The following is a 23,232-nucleotide window of genomic DNA, read 5'->3' as shown; positions in this document are numbered from 1 at the left end:
TTCTGGTCTTCCTGATGGCCTCTCTTCCCAGAATGCTAAGTGGGAGACAAAGCTGGGTAAGACCAGGCTGGATATCTCACGGGCCCTAGCACTATCAAGTAACATGTTAATATCAGGTAGTTTACGATCCCAATGTTACATGGCACTATTTGATCTTTACTACACTCCGGCCAAAATTTCTAAATGGGCAAGCAGAGGGGGCAATTGCTGCCCCAGATGTGGCTTGGCGGCTGCCAACGATGTTCATATGTTCTTCTCTTGCCCTTAACTTGTGTTATTTTTACATGATGTAGAACTGTTTATCAACTCTAGTCTTAATATTTTGGTTGCATTGTCACCAGAGCTAGTTATTTTTGGTTGTGACACTGATGGTTTTTGCGAGAGAACAAGCCATGCATCTGCCCTTTTATTTATAGCTATGTCATTAATGCGGCTTTGTATAACATCAGAATGGATTAGTCAGGATGCCCCTACCTTTATAAACTGGAGAGCGAGGATTTTAGCACATTATAGTTTAGAAACTGCCGTCTTTCAGAGGAGGGGAAGAAGGCGGCGGGAGCTAGGCCAGAAGATCTGGGCTCCATTGGTGGACTGGCTTAGAGTCTAGTTAATTGAGTCCTTGGCCTAACTGTATCTTATGGTTATTTATTTATTGTTTTTTTCTTTTGCCCTTCTTTTTTTTTTTCTTTCAGCTTTTTTTTGCCCTCTTCTTTGTTGGTTAAAATCAAATTAATTTTTCTGGTTTCTATTAATTTTGTTATTATATATCGTGTTTGTTTGTGTTTACGGTGCTGTCTATATCAAGCTGAAGAATAAAAAAAAAAAGGTAACAGTGAGAAGAAAGCTGAGATATCTGAGATGGTGTGCTTGGGTGTATGCTACTTGAAGAGGTTTTAAATGCTTGGTGGGAAGAGTTGTGTTTTCATGCCTCTGTAGTACTTTGTGAGTCATACCTGGGTTTGATGGCTAACAGAAGTGTATGAAGGTGGATAATTAGTAGGGGTAAGTAGGCACCTACAACTAGCAGTAAGTGCACCAATGCAATATAAGGTCTAGACAAAGTCTTGATAAATAAATCCCTTGCTAATCCCTTTGTAGTTGGCAATGAGCATGCAGGCTTTACTGAGGAGACAGGTGTGTGAAGCTCTTAAGAATACCAATACATTTAATATGTAAGACGCAACACACAATAAAAATACACAAACAATTTATAAAACTAGGGAATATTTTTTAATTAAAATATCGCCTTAACAAAAACAATCCAATGTAGGGAACCAGGGATATGATTTTTTAAAGAACAAAAACTTTTCCAAGCTTAAAAACATAATGCGTCAACTTGGGACATCTGGTCTGTCTTGACCAGGACAAAGTCAAAGTTTGAGGCCAACCCTGATAGAGCCCTGCTTGGGAACACTAAACGCGCGGCCCAGGACAAAATATTACCTTTGCACGTAGAAACTTATCTAGACGATATTCTCTCCTCATTGAGTAAGGCTCCTCTTCAGACCGGGATTCAGCATGAGGCCTCAGTGAAATCCTGGAAGTCTTGTGCTCCGAAGCTTTCTGCAAGATGAACCTGAAATCCAGGCCGGGTTGCGGTTTGACGTTGGTGGCTTGTCTCTTGTCGACAGGTCTGTCACTTTATGGAGCTTTTTCCAAAAGTTGCTATAAACTTCTCCAAACTCTTCTTGAGGGTTCAATATTTCCAAATCATAAATCCAAGGGTTTAAAAGCTCTGCAAGAAGGGCTGACTTTTAAAATGACAGCAGGCAACACAGCAGTGTGCATTTCATTGCCTCAAAGCTGCTGGGCCTCTACACCTACATGACCTACCACATACAGGGTACTTACAGGTCGTCAAGTATAATTGTAATTACAACTAATTGCCATATACCTTTTTAATCAGAGCACTGGCCATAAGCCTGGTTAGTAGAGCCCAGAGCACACTCAGAGTAAGTTACCACCAGTAGGCCTGGGCGGTAAATTTCATTCTGTTCGCGGAATTTGAGTAATTTCGCGTTCTGCGGAGAACGCGAAATTGCCCAAAATTCTACGTTCCCCAACTTCGCAACATTTTTTGCTTGTTCGCGTTCTCAAATGCGCGTTCCCGAGATATTTCCCCCCGAGCACGCAAACAGCTATTGCAAACAGTAAAAAAGCAACACGAACAAGCAATTCCGCGTGTTCACGGAATTTCTGCGTGTTCGCGGAGATTTTATACAATTTCGCTGAGATTTGCATATTGCGATTACACAAATTCCGCCCTCCCCTAAGGTCCACCAGCATCAATCAATAAAAATTGGGGTGACCAGAGCAAAAAGGATGACTTTCTCACAAGGAGGAGGTTCCATGATGAAGAGCATTAAGCATAAAGGGACACATCCACAAATTTATTTTAAAATGCATCAGCTGTCAAACAGGCCTACTATTAATATTATACAAAGAGTGAGCTCCCGACGCAAGCACTGAATTTGGTTGAACAGCCTCTTTCAGCAAATGGCTTGAGACGTTGTCACTCATGCCTTGGCTCAGTCCAAGGGAACAGTCATTCCTCACACAGTGCTATTGGATGTTTGGGTGTATTTTCCTGTCTCCCCTTGAGCACTTTCACTGCATGAGTGATTACATTATAATAATAGCCCTCTCTGTCATCTTCTTATGGCCCACTCAAGTGTGTTTTACTCTAGTGTGTTAATTCTGCATGCATTAGCATAATAACTCCATTTAGCTTTGCTAATGCTTGTAAAAAATGGTCAAGGACACAACTGTGAAGAGCTTAATGTCCAAGCTAAAGCCCCTGTAGATAGCATGCTCTTATTGAGCTGTAGCATTGAGAGCCTCTTCTGTACAAGAGTAATTGACATATACGGAATACACGTAGATGCTTTTATAAGGTGTCTCATGTGCAAAGAGCCCAATATGACTTTAATATCTTTTCTAGCAGGCTTAATAGTATGACATTTATTGATTTCCCATCAGAGGTGTGGGTTTGAAATTTAATCCAAATGTTGAATACAAAATAAGCACTTTGTGTGGCCTTATAATTCTGTGGCAGTTCCTCCTAATGAGCGGAGAAGTGTTGCCCCAAATGCAGCAAGCACTGCAGGTAAACACACAGAATAATCAAATTGTCATTGCCATTTAATTGTTCTGTGTGCTGCATTGCCAGCCTGTGCTGATGTGTGTGAGGATAATGTTGGGCTTGTGATAGGAGCATGGTGACAGCTGCTAGTGCGCATGTCGGATTGGCTGACTGCCTACATCTGACCTATATGACATGCGCATTGTAGATCCAGCAATCCCAGGGTTGTGTAACAGCCGGGGGATTGCTGGCACAGGCCCCCAGCCTCAAAATGAGTGTTGGAGTAGTCTGCTGGAACCAATCTTGGAGCTGCACTCATGCTGAAAATAGCATAAGAGCATCTCCAGGATTGGTTGTTGGCACGAAAGAAAGTCGTGAACCACCTTCCTGTTCACAATTCTGGGACTCCAGCCCATACAAACAACATTAATTTGGAACCACAAACTTTATTTATTATCGCACAATATGGCGATTCATTATTTTTAATCTTTGATAATCATTTTTATCTTTTGATACATGTTCCCTTTTAAACTGTGAATTTCAAAAATTGTGAGTTTTAATTAACTGTACAATAAAGTTACTTACTTACTTACCTTCCTGTTCGGACTTGGAGGAGGAGAGACACTCAGCAAGGGTAAGTCTCTATGGCATCATGCCTCACCCCCCCTACCCTTTTTAAATAACAGTAGCCTCCACTTAGCAAATGCCTCATTAGGGGAGCTAAAGGGAGCTTAATACACAATAGGAATGGTTAGAATAGCAAGAGGAAAAAAGATATGGTCCCCTGATGTCAGCAACTAAAACACAGACATGACTCACATAGTCAACCCCTTCAGAGCAATACAATATTAACACAAAGTTAAAAGTCAAAGTCACAATTAATACAGAAACAAGGACTACTTAGAAGAGTTAAGCTCTGTGGTTCAGAAAAGCGCAGAGGTACAAGATCCTGTAACAGCTTAGAAAATGCCCTAAATGCCTAAGTAAAAGCTAGGGCTACACTTCGAATCAGAAGTTACTCATGTGCGTGGGGGCATTGCTTCTAACACAGTCACAGTTGGTTTAGCTTCCTCCTCTGCCCTGGAGCATGCAAATGAAATACGCCACACATGGAGCTCTGCAATATACATCTTTATTCTTCAACATACAACCACACGCTGCACACATTCCATCATAACCTTTATAACCACACCTTAACACCTCCCAGAAGATTATGTAATTCTTCTTTAGCGTCTGCACAAAACATCAATGGTCCTACCGCACATAATCTCAAGGAACCACATCTTACCCTTTGTTTAATAAAAAGTACAGACCGCATTAGCATCATAGCTCCACAATGAATTGTCGAGGTGCTTGCACTGGTCGGCCTATTGGGTGGTTTGAAGTAGTTAAGGAGCACATTGATAAGGCACCAATGGCATTTGTTCAGATGCTTGATATGGACAGGTAGGTGGGGTTACCTTACTCATGATATCAGGAGCTGAGGAACATAGAGTTAAGTGTTTAAAATGTGACAAGTCCTGTGTGATGGACGCTACACTGTCACCATGGGTGCTTTATCCTTAGCAACCCTCAAAGGGTCAACATCAAATAGATTATCCATTTTTCATTTCCTGTTCTCTTTTACCAGTATCCAGTTCCTTTTTCCGAAGAGTGTTTCCTTGGTACGTCGGCACTGCCAAGCATATGTTTTCATCTTGCTCTTTTGAAAAGCCTCTGTGCCAAAACCTCATCTGCATTCATCGATTCATCCAATGTACATTGTGTTAGTGTGGTTCTGATGGCTCTCCCAAATAACAAGGTAGCAGAACTCACACTAGTTGTGGAGCCAGAAGTTGATCAATAGGCAAGAAGAGGTACACACATGGCTTGGTTGAGAGGATTTCCTCTATTGATGCTCGCTGAATTACGTTCTTGAGGGTGCCCATGAATCATTTAACAGGACCATTGGCTTGGGGACGTAGAGGTTTATTCCTTTGATACTTAACATTGAGTTGAAGAAGACGCTCCTCAAATTCCTTGCTATTGAAAGGTGGGTCATTGTCAGATTTGAGAACACTGAAACTCCAGTTCTGTGTAGCTATCTTGATAGAATACACAAAATGTAACTGCCAACTCAACTCAGTCATGTGACCAGCGACATGCTGCAGGCACCAAATGGCTAAGGCAAGAAAATGCCAGATTTCTTAAAGTGGTCATTTCAGAATTGTAATTTAAAATCCGACTTCACCAGAGTTTAGGATTTTAAATTAGGATTCCAGAGACACCAGACATGAATTAGCTATGTATTCTCATTTGGAAATGACACTTATAAAATGTAATACTCCAATCCCAATATTATCCTAACGGAGATATAGACCTTGCAGTAGTGAAAGACACAATTAAGAGTTCTTAACTACCAGGACAGGTAAAACCTAAATGTACCTGCCCTGCTTTTTAAATGCATTGCGCCCTGCCCTCTGGGCTGTCTATGGCGTACCGTAGGGGTTGATTATATTTATTAAAAAAAGAAGGTTTGGTCCTGGGAAGAGGTTTAACTTGTCAGGTCAAAATTGCAGTTTAAAACTGCACACATAGGCTCTGCAATAAGAGGCCTGAGACATGTTGAAAGGGCTACTTAAGTGGGTGGCACAATCTGTGCTGCAGGTCCACTATTAGTATTTAATTTACATGCCTTGGGCACCTGTAGTGCACTTTCCTATGGATATGTAAGTAAATTAAATATGCCAATTAGGTATAATCCAATTCTACAATGTTTTAAGGAGTACAAGAACTTTAGCACTGGATAGCAGTGGTAAAGTGCACAGCCAACAAAAACGAATTCAGCAAAAAGTGAAAGAGGAAGGCAGAAGGTTTTGGTTTGACCCTTCAGGCATGACCGCTTCAAACATTATTCTAGTGCTCCATCAAGGTAAATGCCTTTTTCATTACCTATACACAAAGTAATGATATAGTCCTTATTGAGCAGCTCAAGGAAGGGCAAGGATTACAAAGAATGGTGCCATAAAAAGACTTCCATGATGGCTATAGTGCAATCAGACATGCCACAGGCTTCTATACAGACAGACATCTGATTAGCATTCCTATATCATGTTCAGACATTTTACATTGCTCTTAATGGTATGGTGTTTGAGCGAAATTGAGATTGCAGCTCGTAGCGTTCTCATGCAAAAGAGACACTTGCTAAGCTATTTGTCCATTTGAATTAAAAAATGCAATATCTTTAATAAGGTGGCAGTTTGCAAGGCCATTGCAAAACGCAGGATTTCAAGAAAGAGCCGTAAAGGTAAAGGAGCAATGCAGTAAATCATATCTGATGGTATAAAAGGTTCCTATGCAAGAAACTGCAGCTCAAGTTTATGTTATGTTTACTACAGGGCATGTCCTGAAAATAGGTAATCTTAAAGCTAGGGTTTCAGTGCAGTTAGCTTAGCGAATGGTCTATTTGTACATGCTGATGCTCTAATTTATTTAACACAGATGTTCTCACGGGAGGGGAGAAATATTTTTTTATCAACTCAGTTGACCTTATTTCCTCCTTGTGCTTTGGGCAGGCACCTTTTAGCATATCCTTTCTAGGGTGACATGAAGGCCATGCACGCTACACATTTTTGTTTTATATATGTATGTGTATATATATATATATATTCACTGAAAAAACCATAGGTTATAGACCATATATAGTTAGGAATTCGCATTTACAAAACCTTATTTTACTCACACAAAACCATTGAACTTCCATATATAGTTAGTTGCACTAACTATATATCGCGCACCCGCAATCCACTGCTGATGATGTCACATATTACATCATTCATGACATGGTCAGTGACATCACTGATGACATCACTGATGACATCTCAAATGACATCACTGATGACATCTCAAATGACATCACTGATGACATCACTGATGACATCTCATTTGACATTACTGATCACATCACTGATGATATCATTCATGTGATAATACGATGAACCTCTTCAGACTCTAATATAACCTTAGATACAATCAGTGTAAACAGACACTCACAGACTGTCACTCATCCATGGAGTTACTCACACACCTAGTCAGTCATGCAAAGAATCAATCACACCTCCATTTCCTCAACTATACAGTTATACAAACTTTACTTATTCAAACATATACTAACACATATTTACTCTCTTATACAGTCCCTGATACAAGTTCACAATGATCCATACAGCCACTCACACATTCACTGGCTCTTATGCACAGTTATTTATATATGTCAACTCTCACATGTACTGTGTTTTACATATGTACTTACTTTGACATGTAGCACCGAGATATCCATTCACTCACCAATACACTCATGCACACAGTCAACCGCCCATACAGCTGTTTCCACATGCACGTTTGAAACCATACATCTAGTGAATCAACTGCTCACACATCTATGCACAGAGTCATACACCTCCCAGCCACCCACACACACACTCAGTCTCCCATACAAATACTTGGGCAACCAATCAATAACCCATATAGTTACTCATATAGCTACTTATCAACACATGCAACAGTTTACAGAACAACAGACATAATGATGCACAAATTAAGACAGTTTAGTCACTAACCCATGCACTCAGTGGGACACATTTAATCACTCACTCATACAGTCAGTCATGCACCTACTAAATCCTTCATCCAGACACTTATGCATCCACTCATTCTTTAATATGTAAGACATATTTTAACTTTACAGAAACATACAGTCACTGGATGTTGTCATCAGTGATGTCATCAGTGATGTCATTTGAGATGTCATCAGTGATGTCATCAGTGATGTCACTGACCATGTCATGAATGATGTAATATGTGACATCATCAGCAGTGGATTGCAGGTGCGCGATATATAGCTAGTGCAACTAACTATATATGGAAGTTCAATGGTTTTGTGTGAGTAAAATAAGGTTTTGTAAATGCGAATTCCTAACTATATATGGTCTATAACCTATGGTTTTTTCAGTGAATTTTCAAGGTTTTGTAAATGCTAATTCCTAACTATATATGGCCTATAACCTATGGTTTTTTCAGTGAATATATATATATACATACATATATAAACATATATATCTGTATATCTATATAAATACAAACATAAATGCATGCATACATATACTTATATGCATACAGATGCATGTTATTTACATGAAAGTTGAAAAAACACTAATAAAAGCAAAGCTAAAAAGCCACCTCATTACAAACAGAATGGCTTTAACTTAAACGAGGGCGAGATCTATTGCATTTTCAATGCTTGTTTACTTTGGTTCCATCAAGAAGGCATTCAGATGTGTCACACATTTGCCATAAATTCTGAATGTTAGCACTCTAGTTGCAGATTAGATCACTGTAGTAAAGCTACTGCTCACCAGGGACGTCTGCTGCTGGTATTCAAAGTGCATGTTTCAGTCTGCATGTCAGAATTTTTTTAATGAAATAGAAGAGGATTTGAGAAGTCACTCAAAATGATCCCTAATTTTTCTTTCTGAAGCACCAATCATACTTTCTATGGCAACATTAACCCCCTCATGTTGTTCCTTTTTAAATTGAGTGTTTTCAGACTTACCACTTCATTCCAATCAAGATGGCTTCTGGTGTGCCATACTTTTGTCATAAGTAAGACTGTTAGCGCTCTAGTTGTTCTTTAGAACACTCTGGGACATTCTGTCATTGGGCTATACTTGGGGTACATCTGGGTGATATTTGGGCTACATTTAGGCTCTTTTGTCTCTGGTGGCCATCTTGGGAGACTGTATGTCAGAATTTTTTAATGAAATTGAAGAGGGTTTGAGAAGTCACTCAAAATGTGCCCTAATTTTTCTTTCAGCAGCACTAATAATACCTTCTATTGCATAATATACCCCCTCATTTTGTTCCTTTTTAAATTAAATGTTTTAAGAGTTACCACTTTATTCCCATCACGATGCCTCCAGGTGTGCTATACCTTTGTAATAAGTAGGACTGTTAGCGCTCTAGTTGTTCTTTAGAACACTCTGGGACATTCTGTCATTGGGCTATACTTGGGCTACTTCTGGGTGATATTTGGGCTACATTTGGGCTCTTTTGTCTCTGGTGGCCATTTTTGGAGACTGCATGTCAGAATGTTTTAATGAAATAGAAAAGGATTTGAGAAGTCACTCAAAATGTGCCCTAATTTTTCATTCTGCAGCACTAATCATACTTTCTATGGCAAAATATACCCCCTCATGTTGTTTCTTTTTAAATTAAATGTTTTAAGAGTTACCACTTTATTCCAATCAAGATGGCTTCACGTGTGCCATACCTTTGTAATAAGTAGGACTGTTAGCGCTCTAGTTGTTCTTTAGAACACTCTAGGAGGCTGCAGTAGAACACAAAGGAATCAACTGACAGTCTCTGTCCTTGTTGGATGTACATGTTTTACTGAGAATGTCAGACTTCATTTTCACATGACTGAGAAAGATAATGTGAATTTACAGAAAATATGCTTTCAGTTTAGCTTATAGATCCCCTTCCAAACCACTGTGGGAAAATCATGAGATATTAGTTTTCTTTCAAAAAAATATTCATGATATCACAGCAGAAGGTTTTTTCACATGGTAAAATCACCTTAGAACCCACCACAATTCCTAAAACGAGTATGGTACCATCAACAAATGATTTATAATGTAACTAAAGTCCTAAAACCCTCTATTAACTACAATGCTTTTTAATGAGGTGCTATCATGTATATTGGTCCCAAGATGGCTGCCAACACTTCTTGGATGAAGTGCTGACAGCCAATCAGATCAGATGTGTGGTTAGGCTCCGCCCAGATATATATCTTTTTTTGAACCTAAATTACTCAAAATCCACTGGAGCACATATATTGAGACCTAGCAAAGGCACATCGGGCTAACAGTCCCTACAATTTTGCCAAGTTTCGTGCAAATCCATTCAGCCGTTCGAGCTAAAAATGAGGCCAACCGCCCTATGGAAATTAACATGGGAAAAACGCGTTTTGGGACCCCCCTTTTTTCTCGGCCCCCCCTTGATGAAACCCCCCCAAATTGTCAGGGGCTGCTCAGAAACAAAATGTTCCATTTTCCTGAAAATTTCAGCCAATTCCGTCCACAAACGCAAAAGTTATTAGACATAGAATTTTCAAAAATCCCATAGAGAAAAAATCCTAACTATATATACCTACTGGCGACCGCCAGTAGGTAATATATATATATATATTACCTACTGGCGGTCGCCAGTAGGTAGTTATAGTTAGGATTATTTTCAATAGAAAATCTCAACATTCTATTGTGAATAACTTTGGCTCCGGTTGAGGAATCTGCCGGTCCTTCCCTGAAAGTTTGGTGGGGATTTGTCAAGCGGGGGCCGAGAAAAAAGGGGGGTCCCAAAACGTGTTTTCCCCATGTTAATTTCCATAGGGCGGTCAACCTCACTTTTAGCCCGAACGGCTGAATGTATTTCCACCAAACTTGTCAAAATTTTAGGGACTGGTAGCCCGATGTGCCTTTGCTATGTCTCAAGATATGTGCTCCAGTGGATTTTGAGTAATTTAGGTTCAAAAAAATATATATATCTATAAGAGCGCTCCGGTACGCGCACCGGGGCGCTAACCAGCGCGCTACACGAGTTCACGGACGGAAAGCTGATTGGCTCTCGGGTGTCTATCAACATTCCAAACAGTCCGGAGCGGCCGCCATCTTGTGTCTCGTAGGATCGAGACAGAAGAGGTGGCAAAAACAAAGGGGGAAATGACCATAAGGGGGCAGAGTAGACCCCCCATGACCCCCTAGGTTTGATGTGGGGGCTATAAAAGGGCCCCACGGGTCAAAAAAAATGTTTTGATTTCCGCGGGGGGAGCGCCAGGTACGCGCACCGCGGAGCGTACCGGGGAGCGTACCATGGGGAAAAAAGAATGATAGAGTTTTTAAAAAATGTAGCCTTTTTTTATAAATTGGAGGTAGTTCTAAAAAGAACTGTTTTTTTCTTCTTTTTGTTGTTTTATATTTTTTTAATGTTTTTTGAACATTTTGTACTTTTTTTGGCTTTTATGAACTATTTTATATTTTTTTGTTGTTTTCATGGGAGAAACAAAAAACAGGGAATTGAAAACGGCTCAACTGGAGCAAAAAAATATCTGGAAAAAACTAAGGATTTTTGGGGCATTGGTGGTTGTCACTAGCACGGTTGATGAGCGTTATGCTTTGCTCATGGTAGGTGATGGTCTTGCCACAAAAAATACAAGAGATCTTGTATTGCCCAAACTTTTGTTGAATGTTTGGGAACATCTCCTTTGTTTCTGGTCCCGATCGAGTGGGTTGCTTTCGTTTGGAGGTGCTGGGTGAAGATTGGGGAGGGTTGCTGGCCAGTTCTCTCACCTCTGCAGCAGCATAGTTGTTGGGATGCTTGCGCTGCATGTGCCGGATCATGGTGTTATTACCAAATGAATATTTTTTATTAGGGTTCCCCCTTGAAAGTTCAATGCCACAGATTTGGCAAGTCACCTTTGGCGCATTCACTTTCTTCTTTCCCTCTGGGATGGAAAAAAACTCCCATACAATGTGCTGCTTTGCCCTGTATGGGGTATTGTCTTCTGGAAGCCACCTCCCATCCTCCTCTTCCTCCTCCTCCTCCTCTTCTTCTTGACCACCAATGTGATGTTGTGGTGGTCCTCTTGGTGGCGGTGGTGGTGGTGGTGCAGATGCTCCAGCTGCTGCTGCTACTGTAGCCATTATAAAGTACAAAATATAACACAAAGATCTCCAAACAGGTCTTCCTCAGTCAAAGGACAAAGTCAGAATACGGAAAAAAGGTGGGGGCTTTCATCATTTGGAAAAACAAACTGTCCTGAACCAATGAAAAGTGTTATTTTCAGGTCACATGACCCGGGCTTTCATCATTTGGAAACCAAAACTGTTCTGCACCAATTAAAAGTGTTATTTTCAGGTCACATGACCCGACACGCTTACGCGACGCGCCCCCGGGGATCCCAGCTCATGTTTTTCCCCTTCATGTGATATTGGCTCCTCATTGGGAGACTGTGTGAACACGAGTTTATAATGAGTGAAACATGTTGATACCGTGTGTGTTGATAAACGGGAAACCACCATCCATTTAGGATCAGCCTATCACTAGGCTGCTGTCATCCAATCGACATGGTGGATATTGCAATGTAAAAAAAAAAACCTGTGCCCTAAAAACCGAGAAGTGTAAGGATTACGTTGTCCTGGTCTACTATCTATTTTTACTGTTTAAAGTTAACGCAAGATGAAGAAAAGCCCCTGGATTCTGCCTATCCTGCACCATCAATTGCATGCTATGGATAACAATTGCTTATTTTAGCAGTTTAATAGGCAATATTCCTAAAACCCCGTTAGAAGAAGCACATGCTGTTCTGGCCTCACATCCATCCACCCAGTTCTGCCTTAGTCGGATACCAAGAAAGCCATTAAAAATCAGTCAGTATGTGGATGCAGTCTTCGCCGAGCTGGGATAAGGGATCCCTGAATACCAGTGATGTTTATTTCGCATTTTTAATGTGTGCTCGAAACTCCATCGCACTTCCTGTGGCGAACACAGAGCAGATTCCTGCTGGGGGTTCACACGTCCGCAGGAACGTAAAACAACAATTACCTTTTTGCAGCCAGGAAAGTTTTTGCTGACGTTGTTAACAGGGTACGCTTTTCACTCACATGGTTGCATAAAAAGATATACGAAAGAGAATTTGCACAGTAGGCCATTTTGAGACATAACGAAATGTCCTTAATGCGAGCCTTGATTCTGTGGGACATGTTGCAATTTTTATGTATTTTATTTATAGTTTAATGGTGTGCTCATTGCAAAGCGCTTTCAAATTTACATTTAAGATAAGACAATATTTCAAAGCAAAACTTGAGGCATAAAAATATTAATTTGACATCATCTAACATACAATCTCACTAGCACAGGAGTCTCACAGTAAAACAAAAAGGAGGCCTGCAATTAAAAATCGTACCATTGCTTTAGAGCACAAATAGCAATGGTGATTATTCCAAATTTCTGTAGCAAAAACTGCTTTAAGTCTAAATTTCGTTTGCAAATAACATTTCAGGAAGTGACAGCACAGGAATGATGGCAGGAAGTGGCATTATATGATATGTTGCATTGTGAGGAATCCAATGAGCATTGGGATCCGAGAGTGTGACCTTAGAATGCATGTAGGAGGCATTTGAGGGCTTTGATACCGGTGGGAGAAAAATAGTGAAATGAGGATCTATGGGGCATATTATCAAGGGGGTTTATCTCCGCTTTTTTGGCTTTAAAAGCCAAGAAAGCGGAGATAAAATTATCTCCCTATTACCTAGCTGTCGCTAACACCAGTTAGCGACAGCTAGTAGGAGATAGCGACCATCTTGGGCCCCACTTTGCATGTCAGTGATATTTATAACTAATGACATGCAAAGTGGGCGTGCCAAGATGTTAGCGACTGAAAACAGTCGCTAACATCGCTATCTCCTATTACCAACTTTTGGAGATAAAAGCTAACACCTGCCCTGAGCAGTTCTTAGCCATGTTATCCAATGGGAGGTGGATAACATGGCTAAGAGCATTAGCTCGGTAATGCATGAATATCGCTGACTTTTCAGCGATATTCATGCTTTGCGGCGATTTTTATCGCATTTGCGTTAAACCTTGGTAATACCAAGGTTTATTTGCGGTAAAAATCGCCGCAGCTCAGCGGTAAATTTTTGTCTCTAATCAAGCAATAGCGATAATTATCGCTATTGCTTGGTAATATGCCCCTATATTTTTTGATTATTATTCCTCTATTTCTCTGCTTCCTTCTGTCCTGTACTCCGATGTCTCTCCTTTACCCTTTGCCTTCGCTCTGTAATTAAAGCCTTTCTCAAAATCGTATTTATTCCCTTTACCCTTATTTTCCACCTTTAAGTTGTCCAATTCCCATCTACAATCCCAAACTCTCACTCTCTGTTCCACTCCTTCCATATACCTCTCCTTCCTTATGCTTCCAGGGGAGATTTGAATCTGTTTCATGTCAGCGCTGTGAAATCTATCAATTCCAGGTTTCCTTTGCACTCTGGTACTTGTAGTCCTGCATCTATACCGTCACAGGCAAAACTAAACACACCAGAAGGCAAAGACAAAACTGGAATGGATAACCTTTCTGCCTGACTTGCCACTTTTTTCCAATTGTTTCTATTACGTTCATATTCCTGTTGCCTTCTTCCTCTCTACTCTCTGTCCTTTCCTCTGCTTCCATTCTAGTCCATTTTTTCCTTGACCTCCTCTCTTCCCGGTGCATCTTTTTTACCTGTCCCTTCACACTTCTCTTTCCCTCATTCTTTTCCAGTGGTTGTCTGATAAATCCCCCCAACCCTGCTCCTCCACTCATCTGCACTGGCCGCTCCTGTTATTTTCCTACCGTCTTCTTTCCGTCTTACCTACTATCAATCATTCTCTGCCCCTTCCTTTCACTTCTTCAATTTCCCTCTCCTATTCTGTACCCATCTATCACATTTCTCCCTCCTCTCCCCCACACCCTCCTACTGACCTCTTCCTTCAGTGGTGTGAAATGGTGCTATGGAAGGTGGACGTTGCACTGAATTTCGTTGGGTTTTGTTACTTGTAATTGAAATACAAAAATCAGAATGCAAAGGAAAACTACTCACCTATAAGTTTAAAAGCTTACAGTCTTTTCTCCATCCTCCCTCTGGTTCTCCCTTCATCTGATTTATTTCTTCGGTTTTCTACATCTTATCTGTATATTGGAATTTACCTTCTTCTCTTCTCCCCTTCCAGATACTTCAACTTCTCTCTCATTTGCCCGCATCTCTTTCCTCCTTTCCCATTCGTCTTGTAATATGCTTCTCTCACTCCCCATCTATGCCCATTCATCCATAAACCCTCCATCGTTGTATCTCTGTTTTTATATCCAATATCTCATTTACTTCCCCTTCCTCCTCTTAATATCCCCCCTCACCATCCTTCCTAAGTAGACGTTAGCCTTCAGAGAATAAGAGATGCTGACGATGTGTAAATAAACTTAACCATTTTTGGTTTCTGTATACCTGGTTCAGCTCAATGGCCCTGAGTCTCAAAGGGCTCCACACTCGTGGCAGGGGGCCCACACATGTGGTGGACCTCTGCATTGCACTTTCTCATTGTGGAGTTTCCGTCACAAGTGCGGGTCGCCACCACGGCTGCAGGATCTATGCCAAGAATGTAAAGACCCGTTGTCAATCTGGTGCATTGTATACCAATGCCAAAGAACAACCCCACTATGAATATTTTCAGGATTCTGAGGAATGTAAAAATCAGTAAGCTCCACAGTCTAAAATAGAAAACAACTGAAAACCCGTTTCTGACAAGCAAATGGCTTAAAAGTCAATGATTTACTTTGTTGCCTCTAGATTCACAGCCAAACCACAATATAGAAGTAGCTTGAGGATCTACTTAATGACAGTCAACTTTTCTTCAACGTGCATCTAGTTTAGCATTGTTATTTCCATGACGTGCTTATGTTTGCAGGTTAGCCAGTTTGCCAGTAATATTAGTTAGGGCTCTTGTCCAAGCTGATGTATATACATAGGGTACTCCATACAGCCCCAGGAAGGATGGGAGAAATATAGAGTACCATAATTAAGGCTCCCTGTTTTCCATTTTTACCGATTTCAACAGATAAATACAGACAGAGAACCACTTATCTTATGTCTGTATTTATTTTGAAATGTGGATAAAAACGGAAATCGGGTTGTTTTTGAGTGATTCTAAATGCTGTCAATCATGGCTGCCAAGCCAATAGCTGTGCAGATTGACGGGCAAGGAGATTAGAAAAAAATAGAGATTTTAGTAAAGAGCCTTAAACAGCAGTAGATTTGCACAACCTTGATATTAAAATATACATATTTTCTTACAAGTTCATATTTTGCCATCTGAGAGTTTTTATAGATCATTGAAACCTATCAGGCGTTCGGCATGAGTGCACATTAACTGGTTAAATAAATGAAGAAATATTCACATTTCAGCTTAATTTGTTCACAAAACCTAAATAAATAAAGATTAACACAGGTAAAATTAACAAAAAATAAATATGGATAAATACAGATGGATAGGACACAAATACAAATACCATAAAACCGGGAGCCCTAACCACAATACATTTTGCCAGCAGATGTCAACCCATGACAGCTAACACAATCACTAAATAGAAGACAGCAAGCCTTCTTAAATAAATGTTATCGTCACTTTATAATGACAAGAGTCAGCTGGGCATCAATTTAACTGAGAAGCTATGATGTGAATTTTCAGTTTGCTGTAGCACATATTATAGCAGATCATAATAGTTTTTAGTTACATTTTGAATAATTGTGATGCTACCTTATTTCCTTAATAAATAGACTAATTGTCATGTACAAAAGGTCCTTGTGCACCTGTCCTCAGGAGGCCCAGTAAAACAGTACGGAGGTTGAAATAATTCATAGCACGTAAGAGGCAATCGTTAAAAGGAAGAACTGGATAAACCATTCATATAATGGACGAGTAGGAGTAGACCATTTAATTGACCTACTTGAACAATTTTCCTCTGAACTGCAACAAAGCAGATGGTATGCACGGTGCTTACAAATAAAATACCATGGCTTACTCTTTTTTCTATTATACCTTTAAATTCTCCAGAAGTTCATTTTAAACATTGAAAATATATGTGCATAAAATGAATAAATACAGTTGGTTCTAAATTGTTCCATTAATACTGATCTTAAAATAGGTGTTTTTTTTCAAAGTTTTTTGCCTACTTCTGGATGGCCTATTCTTAGTTTAGTTTAGGGAAAAAACCAAAGATATAAAAAAAAATATTAACTTCTGCTTAGAGCCACTCACCTTGACCCTTGCAGGCTGTTGATGAACAGCACATTGTTAAGTGTAACTAACAGATATAAAAGAATAGATGCTCCAACAGTGTCACAACACATTTTATTTGCTTAAATTATCCAAAGGGATAAAATAAAAACGTAACCCTCTTGCCTTCTAGGCGAATTCCTGATGTGAAAGCCAAAATGAGGGCTTCACACAAGTTGAAAATGGATTTAATGCAGCCTGAGCCATATTTTTGGACAGATATGACAGATTTAAAATATAGGTGTTGGTGCTCAGCTGCATAAAAACTCATGTAAATTTATTGAACAGCATTGCCATGTTAGTGTCTATCAGGCTAAGAATAGGCACAGATATCTGTGAATGATAAGCAGTTTTAAAAGGGAGTTTGGGCACAGAGCCACAACTTCCTTAACCAGCTAATTTGAACATTTTGGGGTTGATTCTGATTCGGGAAAAAACGCTCCGAATAGCTGTTCGTAGCATTTTTCCCTTACGAATCGTACCCTGCAACGCCCCCCGTACGTACGACGAAGTACGATTCGTACCAGGTGCTGGACTCCGTACGAATCGTACAGAGACCGTACAAATCAAATCCCCGTACGAATCTCCCACGGAACCCGCTGTACGCGACATCTGTACGGTTCGCGGCTGGTTTTTCCGACCAGCAAGTACGATTCGTGTCGGGTACGCACAGTACGGCCCTTTTTCTACTGGAGCTGAAAACAGCCATAAAAGCAGCTTTTGCCCCAAAACAGGTACGGAACGCACCCCCTGGGTACGGTGCATACACCCCATGATCTCAGGGGTACGGTGCGTACCCCTGCGATCATGGGGTATACGCACCGTACCCCATGTTCGCTGGGTGTACGGTGCGTACCCCCTGCGATCGCAGGGGTACTGTGCGTACACCCCATGATCGCAGGGGTACGCACCGTACCCCGTGATCATGGGGTGTACGGGCCATACGGTGTGTATGTGATTGTGTGCTTTCCCGTACGAATCGCGTTACCTGACGTAGACCGTACAAATCACGTCCTCTTACCCCGGTCCGGATCATACTCGTCGGGTCGTACGGCAAGTTTACGATTCGTACGGAGAGAGCTCCGGATACGAATCGTACATACGTTTTTTTTCCAGGATCCGAATCGACCCCTTTATGTCCAGGAATCATGGACTGTGATACCCTGGATCTTCTGCTGATCAAAAATAGAGGAAAAAGTATACTTTGTTTTAGAACTGTCAGCCTTAGGGTGGTCTTCCCCAAAACATTTTGCTTTTGTCACCCATTTTAACTGACCTTGTTTTTGCTGCCTTTAGGACTCTCTGCACTTTACCACTGCTAACCACTGATAACGTTCTTGTGCATTCACCTATAAACATGGTCAAACCGAATTTACATATTTAAGATACTTGTAAGTCTACAGTAAAATGTTGCTATCTGTGGCCAAGGCCTGTAAATTAAATTCTACAATTGGGCCTGCAGCACTGATTGCTCCATCCTCTTCAGTAGCACTTTAAACATGTCTCCGGCCTGCCATTGCAGCCTGTGTACGTGCAGTTTAATCTGTCATTTCTGCCTAGCGAAACATGAATGTTGCCAGGTTCAAACCTTCCTTTTTAATACATATAAGTCGCCCCAAGGATAAGCCATGGAGGACATGTTCTGGTAGTCAAAACGTACAGTTGTTTTGCACTACTGCAAGGACTTCGTTTTCCAATTTAATACCATTGGAATTACCTTACTACTTTTAGTGTAATTTTCAAATGTAATACGTAACCTCTCATGTTTGGTGTCTTTGGAATCACAATTCAAAATACTAACTTATGGTGAAGTCTGATTTTAAACTCCAATTCGGAATATGTCACTTTTAAAAACTTGCCATTTTTTGGCTTTGATGCCTGCATCCTGTCTCCTGGTCAAATGAGTGTAGCTGACAGGTAGGCCTTGTATATTCCTTCTCAACAGCCACACACAATGGGGAGCTTAGATGTGACTGGATGGGTCATCACTGGCAGAATGGGAGGGAGGAGCTAGGCCCAGTCCCACTTACAATTGAATAGGCTGTGCCCTGTCTCCACACAAAGGACTGCATACCGCCAGTAGATAGTCTGGGTCCAGGGCTAGGGCCAAGAAAGCAGGACATCTTTGTACTTCAAATACATGCCACAAGAAGCTTCTCCCCTATTTCAAAGGCACAACTGGGTATATATACTGGACCTCAGAAACCAACTCTTCGGTACACTTTTGAACCTGTGGATACTCTGCCAGAAAGAAGTACTATTTTGTTGCTCCAAGGACTGTCACTCTGCTTGACTGCTTTGCTGAAGAAACTGCTGCCCTGGTGTGCTGACCTGCTGCCCTCTTGCCTGGGGAAAGAGAACTCTACCTGCAACTTCATGTAGAACCCAAGGCACAGAGTGACTCCAAGGGATAGTCTTCTGGCCTCCTGATCTCAGCCTCAGGGACATAAACGACTCCCCATTATCCTGAACCAGCCCCTGGACCCAGCTGCAGTGAGTTCTTGACCCCCAAATGGTGCCCCTCAGGTCTTGTACCCCTGGTGTGGCTCAGCGAGCTTAAGTCAAGCATTTAGGCTCTTTATAACTGTGAACAGGCCCATTTGCACTGAGACAACGCCTTTTGCCCGAGAATCGTTACAAAGTACAGCAAGTTTCAACTATTCACACTACAGCATCAAAAGCTCGCAGGGGGCTGCCAATCTGAAGCACCAGCCCACCCCCTCCACGATGCCTGGCCTGCTCTTCAGGCTAGGCCTACAACCTCCCCTCCTTCCTCTGTTTGCCCCTCTCCACCGTGAACTGACTATAGGCACAAACTCGAGAAGGTAAACTTCAGTGGAACTAGTATAGGGAATGTAGATGACCTGCGCTCCATCGCGGTTGGCCTGAACTTGTGACTTTGACCCGGTCCAGCGCAACCAGATGTCCTGGGTTGGCGCTTTGTTCTTTTTGGCTCTATTTATCACTAAAGTCTTTAAAAATTCATAAACCAGGTTCTAGTGATTGTGTTTTTGATTGTTTGATCTATTAAATTTAGTCTAACCTGGTGTAAAATATTACATTATTTCATCTCACTATCTTCTTCCCCTGGTTATCTTAATTTAGTGATTACATTTGTGTTTGGTTTTTACCCATATTATTAACTTAACATTACTAAAAAACTTAACTTGCTGCTAATGATATTGTATTTAAGTAAAAAACATATGCATGTTAATTCGAATGTGGTCTATTAGGCCACCAAACACAGAATGCCCACAGAGAAATTTGATTTTGACTCGGAATTTAACTGGTAAATTTACATCAAATTGCTTTTTTTGTTTTACAGATGGTTTCTGTCTACCTGAATGGGATGGCATGGTATGTTGGCCAGAGGGAATCGCAGGCAAGGTGGTATCCATGCCTTGCCCAGAATACATCTATGACTTCAACCACAAAGGTAAAGCCTACTGTGCAAATTAGTTGCAATGATTTTGAGCACAATAAAAACATCAATTATTATGATCCAGGGCCGTTTCGAGAAGACCACCCATGTAGAGGTTTTCTAAATACATAAAGGCTCAAATTAATGATTCTAGTATTCGTTCAAGAGAAGTCGTCATAGATTTGCAAAACGTTTATGCTCCGTAGCACTGTTCCACATCACATTTGGGTCACTAAATTTAAAAATGTCCTGCAATGTTAGAGTCATATTTCCCATGACATGGTTCCCATATACATTCAGGTTGTCAGTTTGAGGAGCCAATGATCCTCTACAATAGGTTTGTCAAGCTAGGATCATGATGACATGGCGGACCTGTCAATATTTATTTTATTCCTGAAGTTATGCCCCAGACTGTTTTGCTCTCTCTCTCTCTCTCTCTCTCTCTCTCTCTCTCTCTCTCTCTCTCTCTCTTCTCTCTCCCTCCCCCCTCTCCTTCTAGCAATCTTCCCTCCTTGCTTCCTATCTTCGTTCTTCCTTTCTCCTTTCTGTACTTCCTATTTTCCATCGTTCTTTCCTTTGGTTTTTCTTTATATCTTTTTTCATATTTACATTTTGTTCTTTTACTATTCTTCTTGTTTCATACTGTTCTTTCCTATCTTCACTTTTATTGCTATTTCTCACTTTTTTTCTCGATTTCTCAGTTTACGATTTTTTAATTTTTTGCCCCTTGCCTTTACTCTTACAAGGCTTTCTGTTGGTTAGACATTGGAACTCGCTCTCATTTTCAGTTCTTAATCACTTACTTGTGAAAAAAACATCTTACTCAATTTTCTGGCTTATTGGAAATTCAGTAAAAGCTTCTTGAACAAATAAAGCATTTCCTCTCGAGTTTATTACGTGGGAGGGTCGTACCATTTTGATCACTTTGTTATCAGTGAAGATTCGGTTCTTCCAAAGGTCCCCATGCGCCAATACCTCATAAAGTGCGCCTTATAACTCAGGTACCTGGTATGGTGACATACTTCATATAGAGGATTGTAAAATGCACCTTCCGAACGAGCTTCTGAAACACTACCTCAACAAGCTCACTAGGCAGTACAGTCTATTTTCAATTACTCGCAGGTTAATATTTTAGCAACTAAAAATACAAAAGAAGGATGTTTGTTTTCAGATCTGGGGGCCTAATGTATAGTGGTATTTCGCCAGTTGCAAAGTCTGTAAATTGAAAATTACAGGATTTAAAACAGCAAAATAATGGTTTGAAATGTAAATAGCTCCTTTGCGAGTTGGAAAGACTAGTGACAGGGGTTTGAAATGGGCATCTCTTTCCTATTTACAAGATATAATGGGGTGTATGATTAGTTTAGGACCTCAATTGTAGTGACAAACCACTGATCAGTTGCTGATCCTCAAAATGGATTGCTAGAGGACTGACAAAGGCGAAGCTGCCTACAGGGGAAAGCTACCTCTTTGGAAATTATTTAGGGTAACCTAGGGTGGGGTAGCAGGCACCTGTTCAGGGGCCGCTTGGTGCTCAACTGATGTCTTCATATCATGTACACATACTATTGTAAACAAGCCCCTGTCTCTTTAAAAGACTTGTGTTTAAGAAAAAAAATGTTGACAGACTGAGAATGCCAACTGAGGGACAGAGATCAGCTGTCACTCTCAGGCATCCATCCTCACGTGTAGAGGGTTACAAAATGCACCCTGCCTCATTAATATTTATGAGGCAGCAATATTTGCCTCTCAAAACCAACATACATTTTGGAGTCTTATTGATGAATGCACCAGTCACACCACACTACCAGCTGGTGTTCAATTTCCAGATCCCAGTTTGAAGACTGCCATTAATTAGATCAAGTAGCTGCTCCTCAAGGGAGTGCTGTGGGGTCGTGGGGCGGGCAGGGTGGTGGGTAGTAAACTCTGGCAAACTGCCGAACGGAGTTAAATAACAAAATACATAAATAAAACAAATTACATTGCGTGCGCTGCAACGCCATGTGCGCTGCAACACCAATGGCGTTTCAGCGCGTGCAATGTAATTCATTTTATTTATCTAGTTACTTAACTCTGTTCAGCCGTATGCCGGAGTTTACTACTCCCCACCCTGCCCCTCCCCGCCCCACAGCACTCCCTCGCGGAGCCGCTACTTATTCGATCACGCCCAGAGTACCATCCTCAGGGCCTGCACCAAAGAGACCTGTTAGATATTTACTTCCATTATTTGGTCTATTTTATAAACAGATGACCCCCTCCCCCCACGAGAGCCCTCTTTTGACATCCCTGTTGTCTGGTTTCTTTGTTAGGCCACGCCTATCGGAGGTGTGACATGAATGGGAGCTGGGACGTGGCGACGGGTCACAACCGCACCTGGGCAAATTACAATGAATGTACCAAGTTCCTCACCAATGAGACCAGAGAGAGGGTAAGTATGTGTGTTAACAGTGCTACAGGTTTACTGGCTGTTTATATTTTCTAAAACTCACGTTGCACAGAAGTAGCCTTTCCTCTACTGCCACATGGTCTTGCACTTATGCCAGGTGGGAGGAAATATGAGACAAAAGAGACATTTCAGTAAACTGTGCACAGGTATATCCAGCATTTTTTAAAGACCAGTTAGAACCAAAACATTCAGTTAGGCTCTATAACGTTACACCATGGCTTGGGAATAAATAAAGTGCTTACTGAACAATTATAATGTGTTGTAAACCAATATTAAAATACAACTACTGCAATCTCCTTAACATAGGTTCTAAAAACCGAGAAACAACAGCTTGAACACAGTAATGTCCCCGAATGCAATTACTGCACAACCACACTTGATTGT

At 41.0% G+C, this 23,232-nt stretch overlaps 1 protein-coding gene across 2 annotated transcripts in view; it reads left to right on the top strand.

Annotated features, from left to right (window-relative positions):
- PTH1R (parathyroid hormone 1 receptor) overlaps positions 1-23,232 on the top strand; it is a 631,389-nt gene that overhangs the window by 448,541 nt on the left and 159,616 nt on the right. For both annotated transcript variants that reach the window (XM_086941074.1, XM_086941073.1), the window contains 2 exons: positions 20,307-20,417; positions 22,712-22,830. In XM_086941074.1, coding sequence (XP_086797200.1) covers positions 20,307-20,417; positions 22,712-22,830 — 230 coding nt within the window. The remainder of the gene's footprint in view (positions 1-20,306; positions 20,418-22,711; positions 22,831-23,232) is intronic.

Source organism: Lissotriton vulgaris, chromosome 10 (genome assembly GCF_964263255.1).
Source record: "Lissotriton vulgaris chromosome 10, aLisVul1.2, whole genome shotgun sequence".
Taxonomy (NCBI): Eukaryota; Metazoa; Chordata; class Amphibia; order Caudata; family Salamandridae; genus Lissotriton; species Lissotriton vulgaris.
Note: the sequence above shows the minus strand (reverse complement) of the source record. Positions and strands in the feature narration are given on the sequence as shown.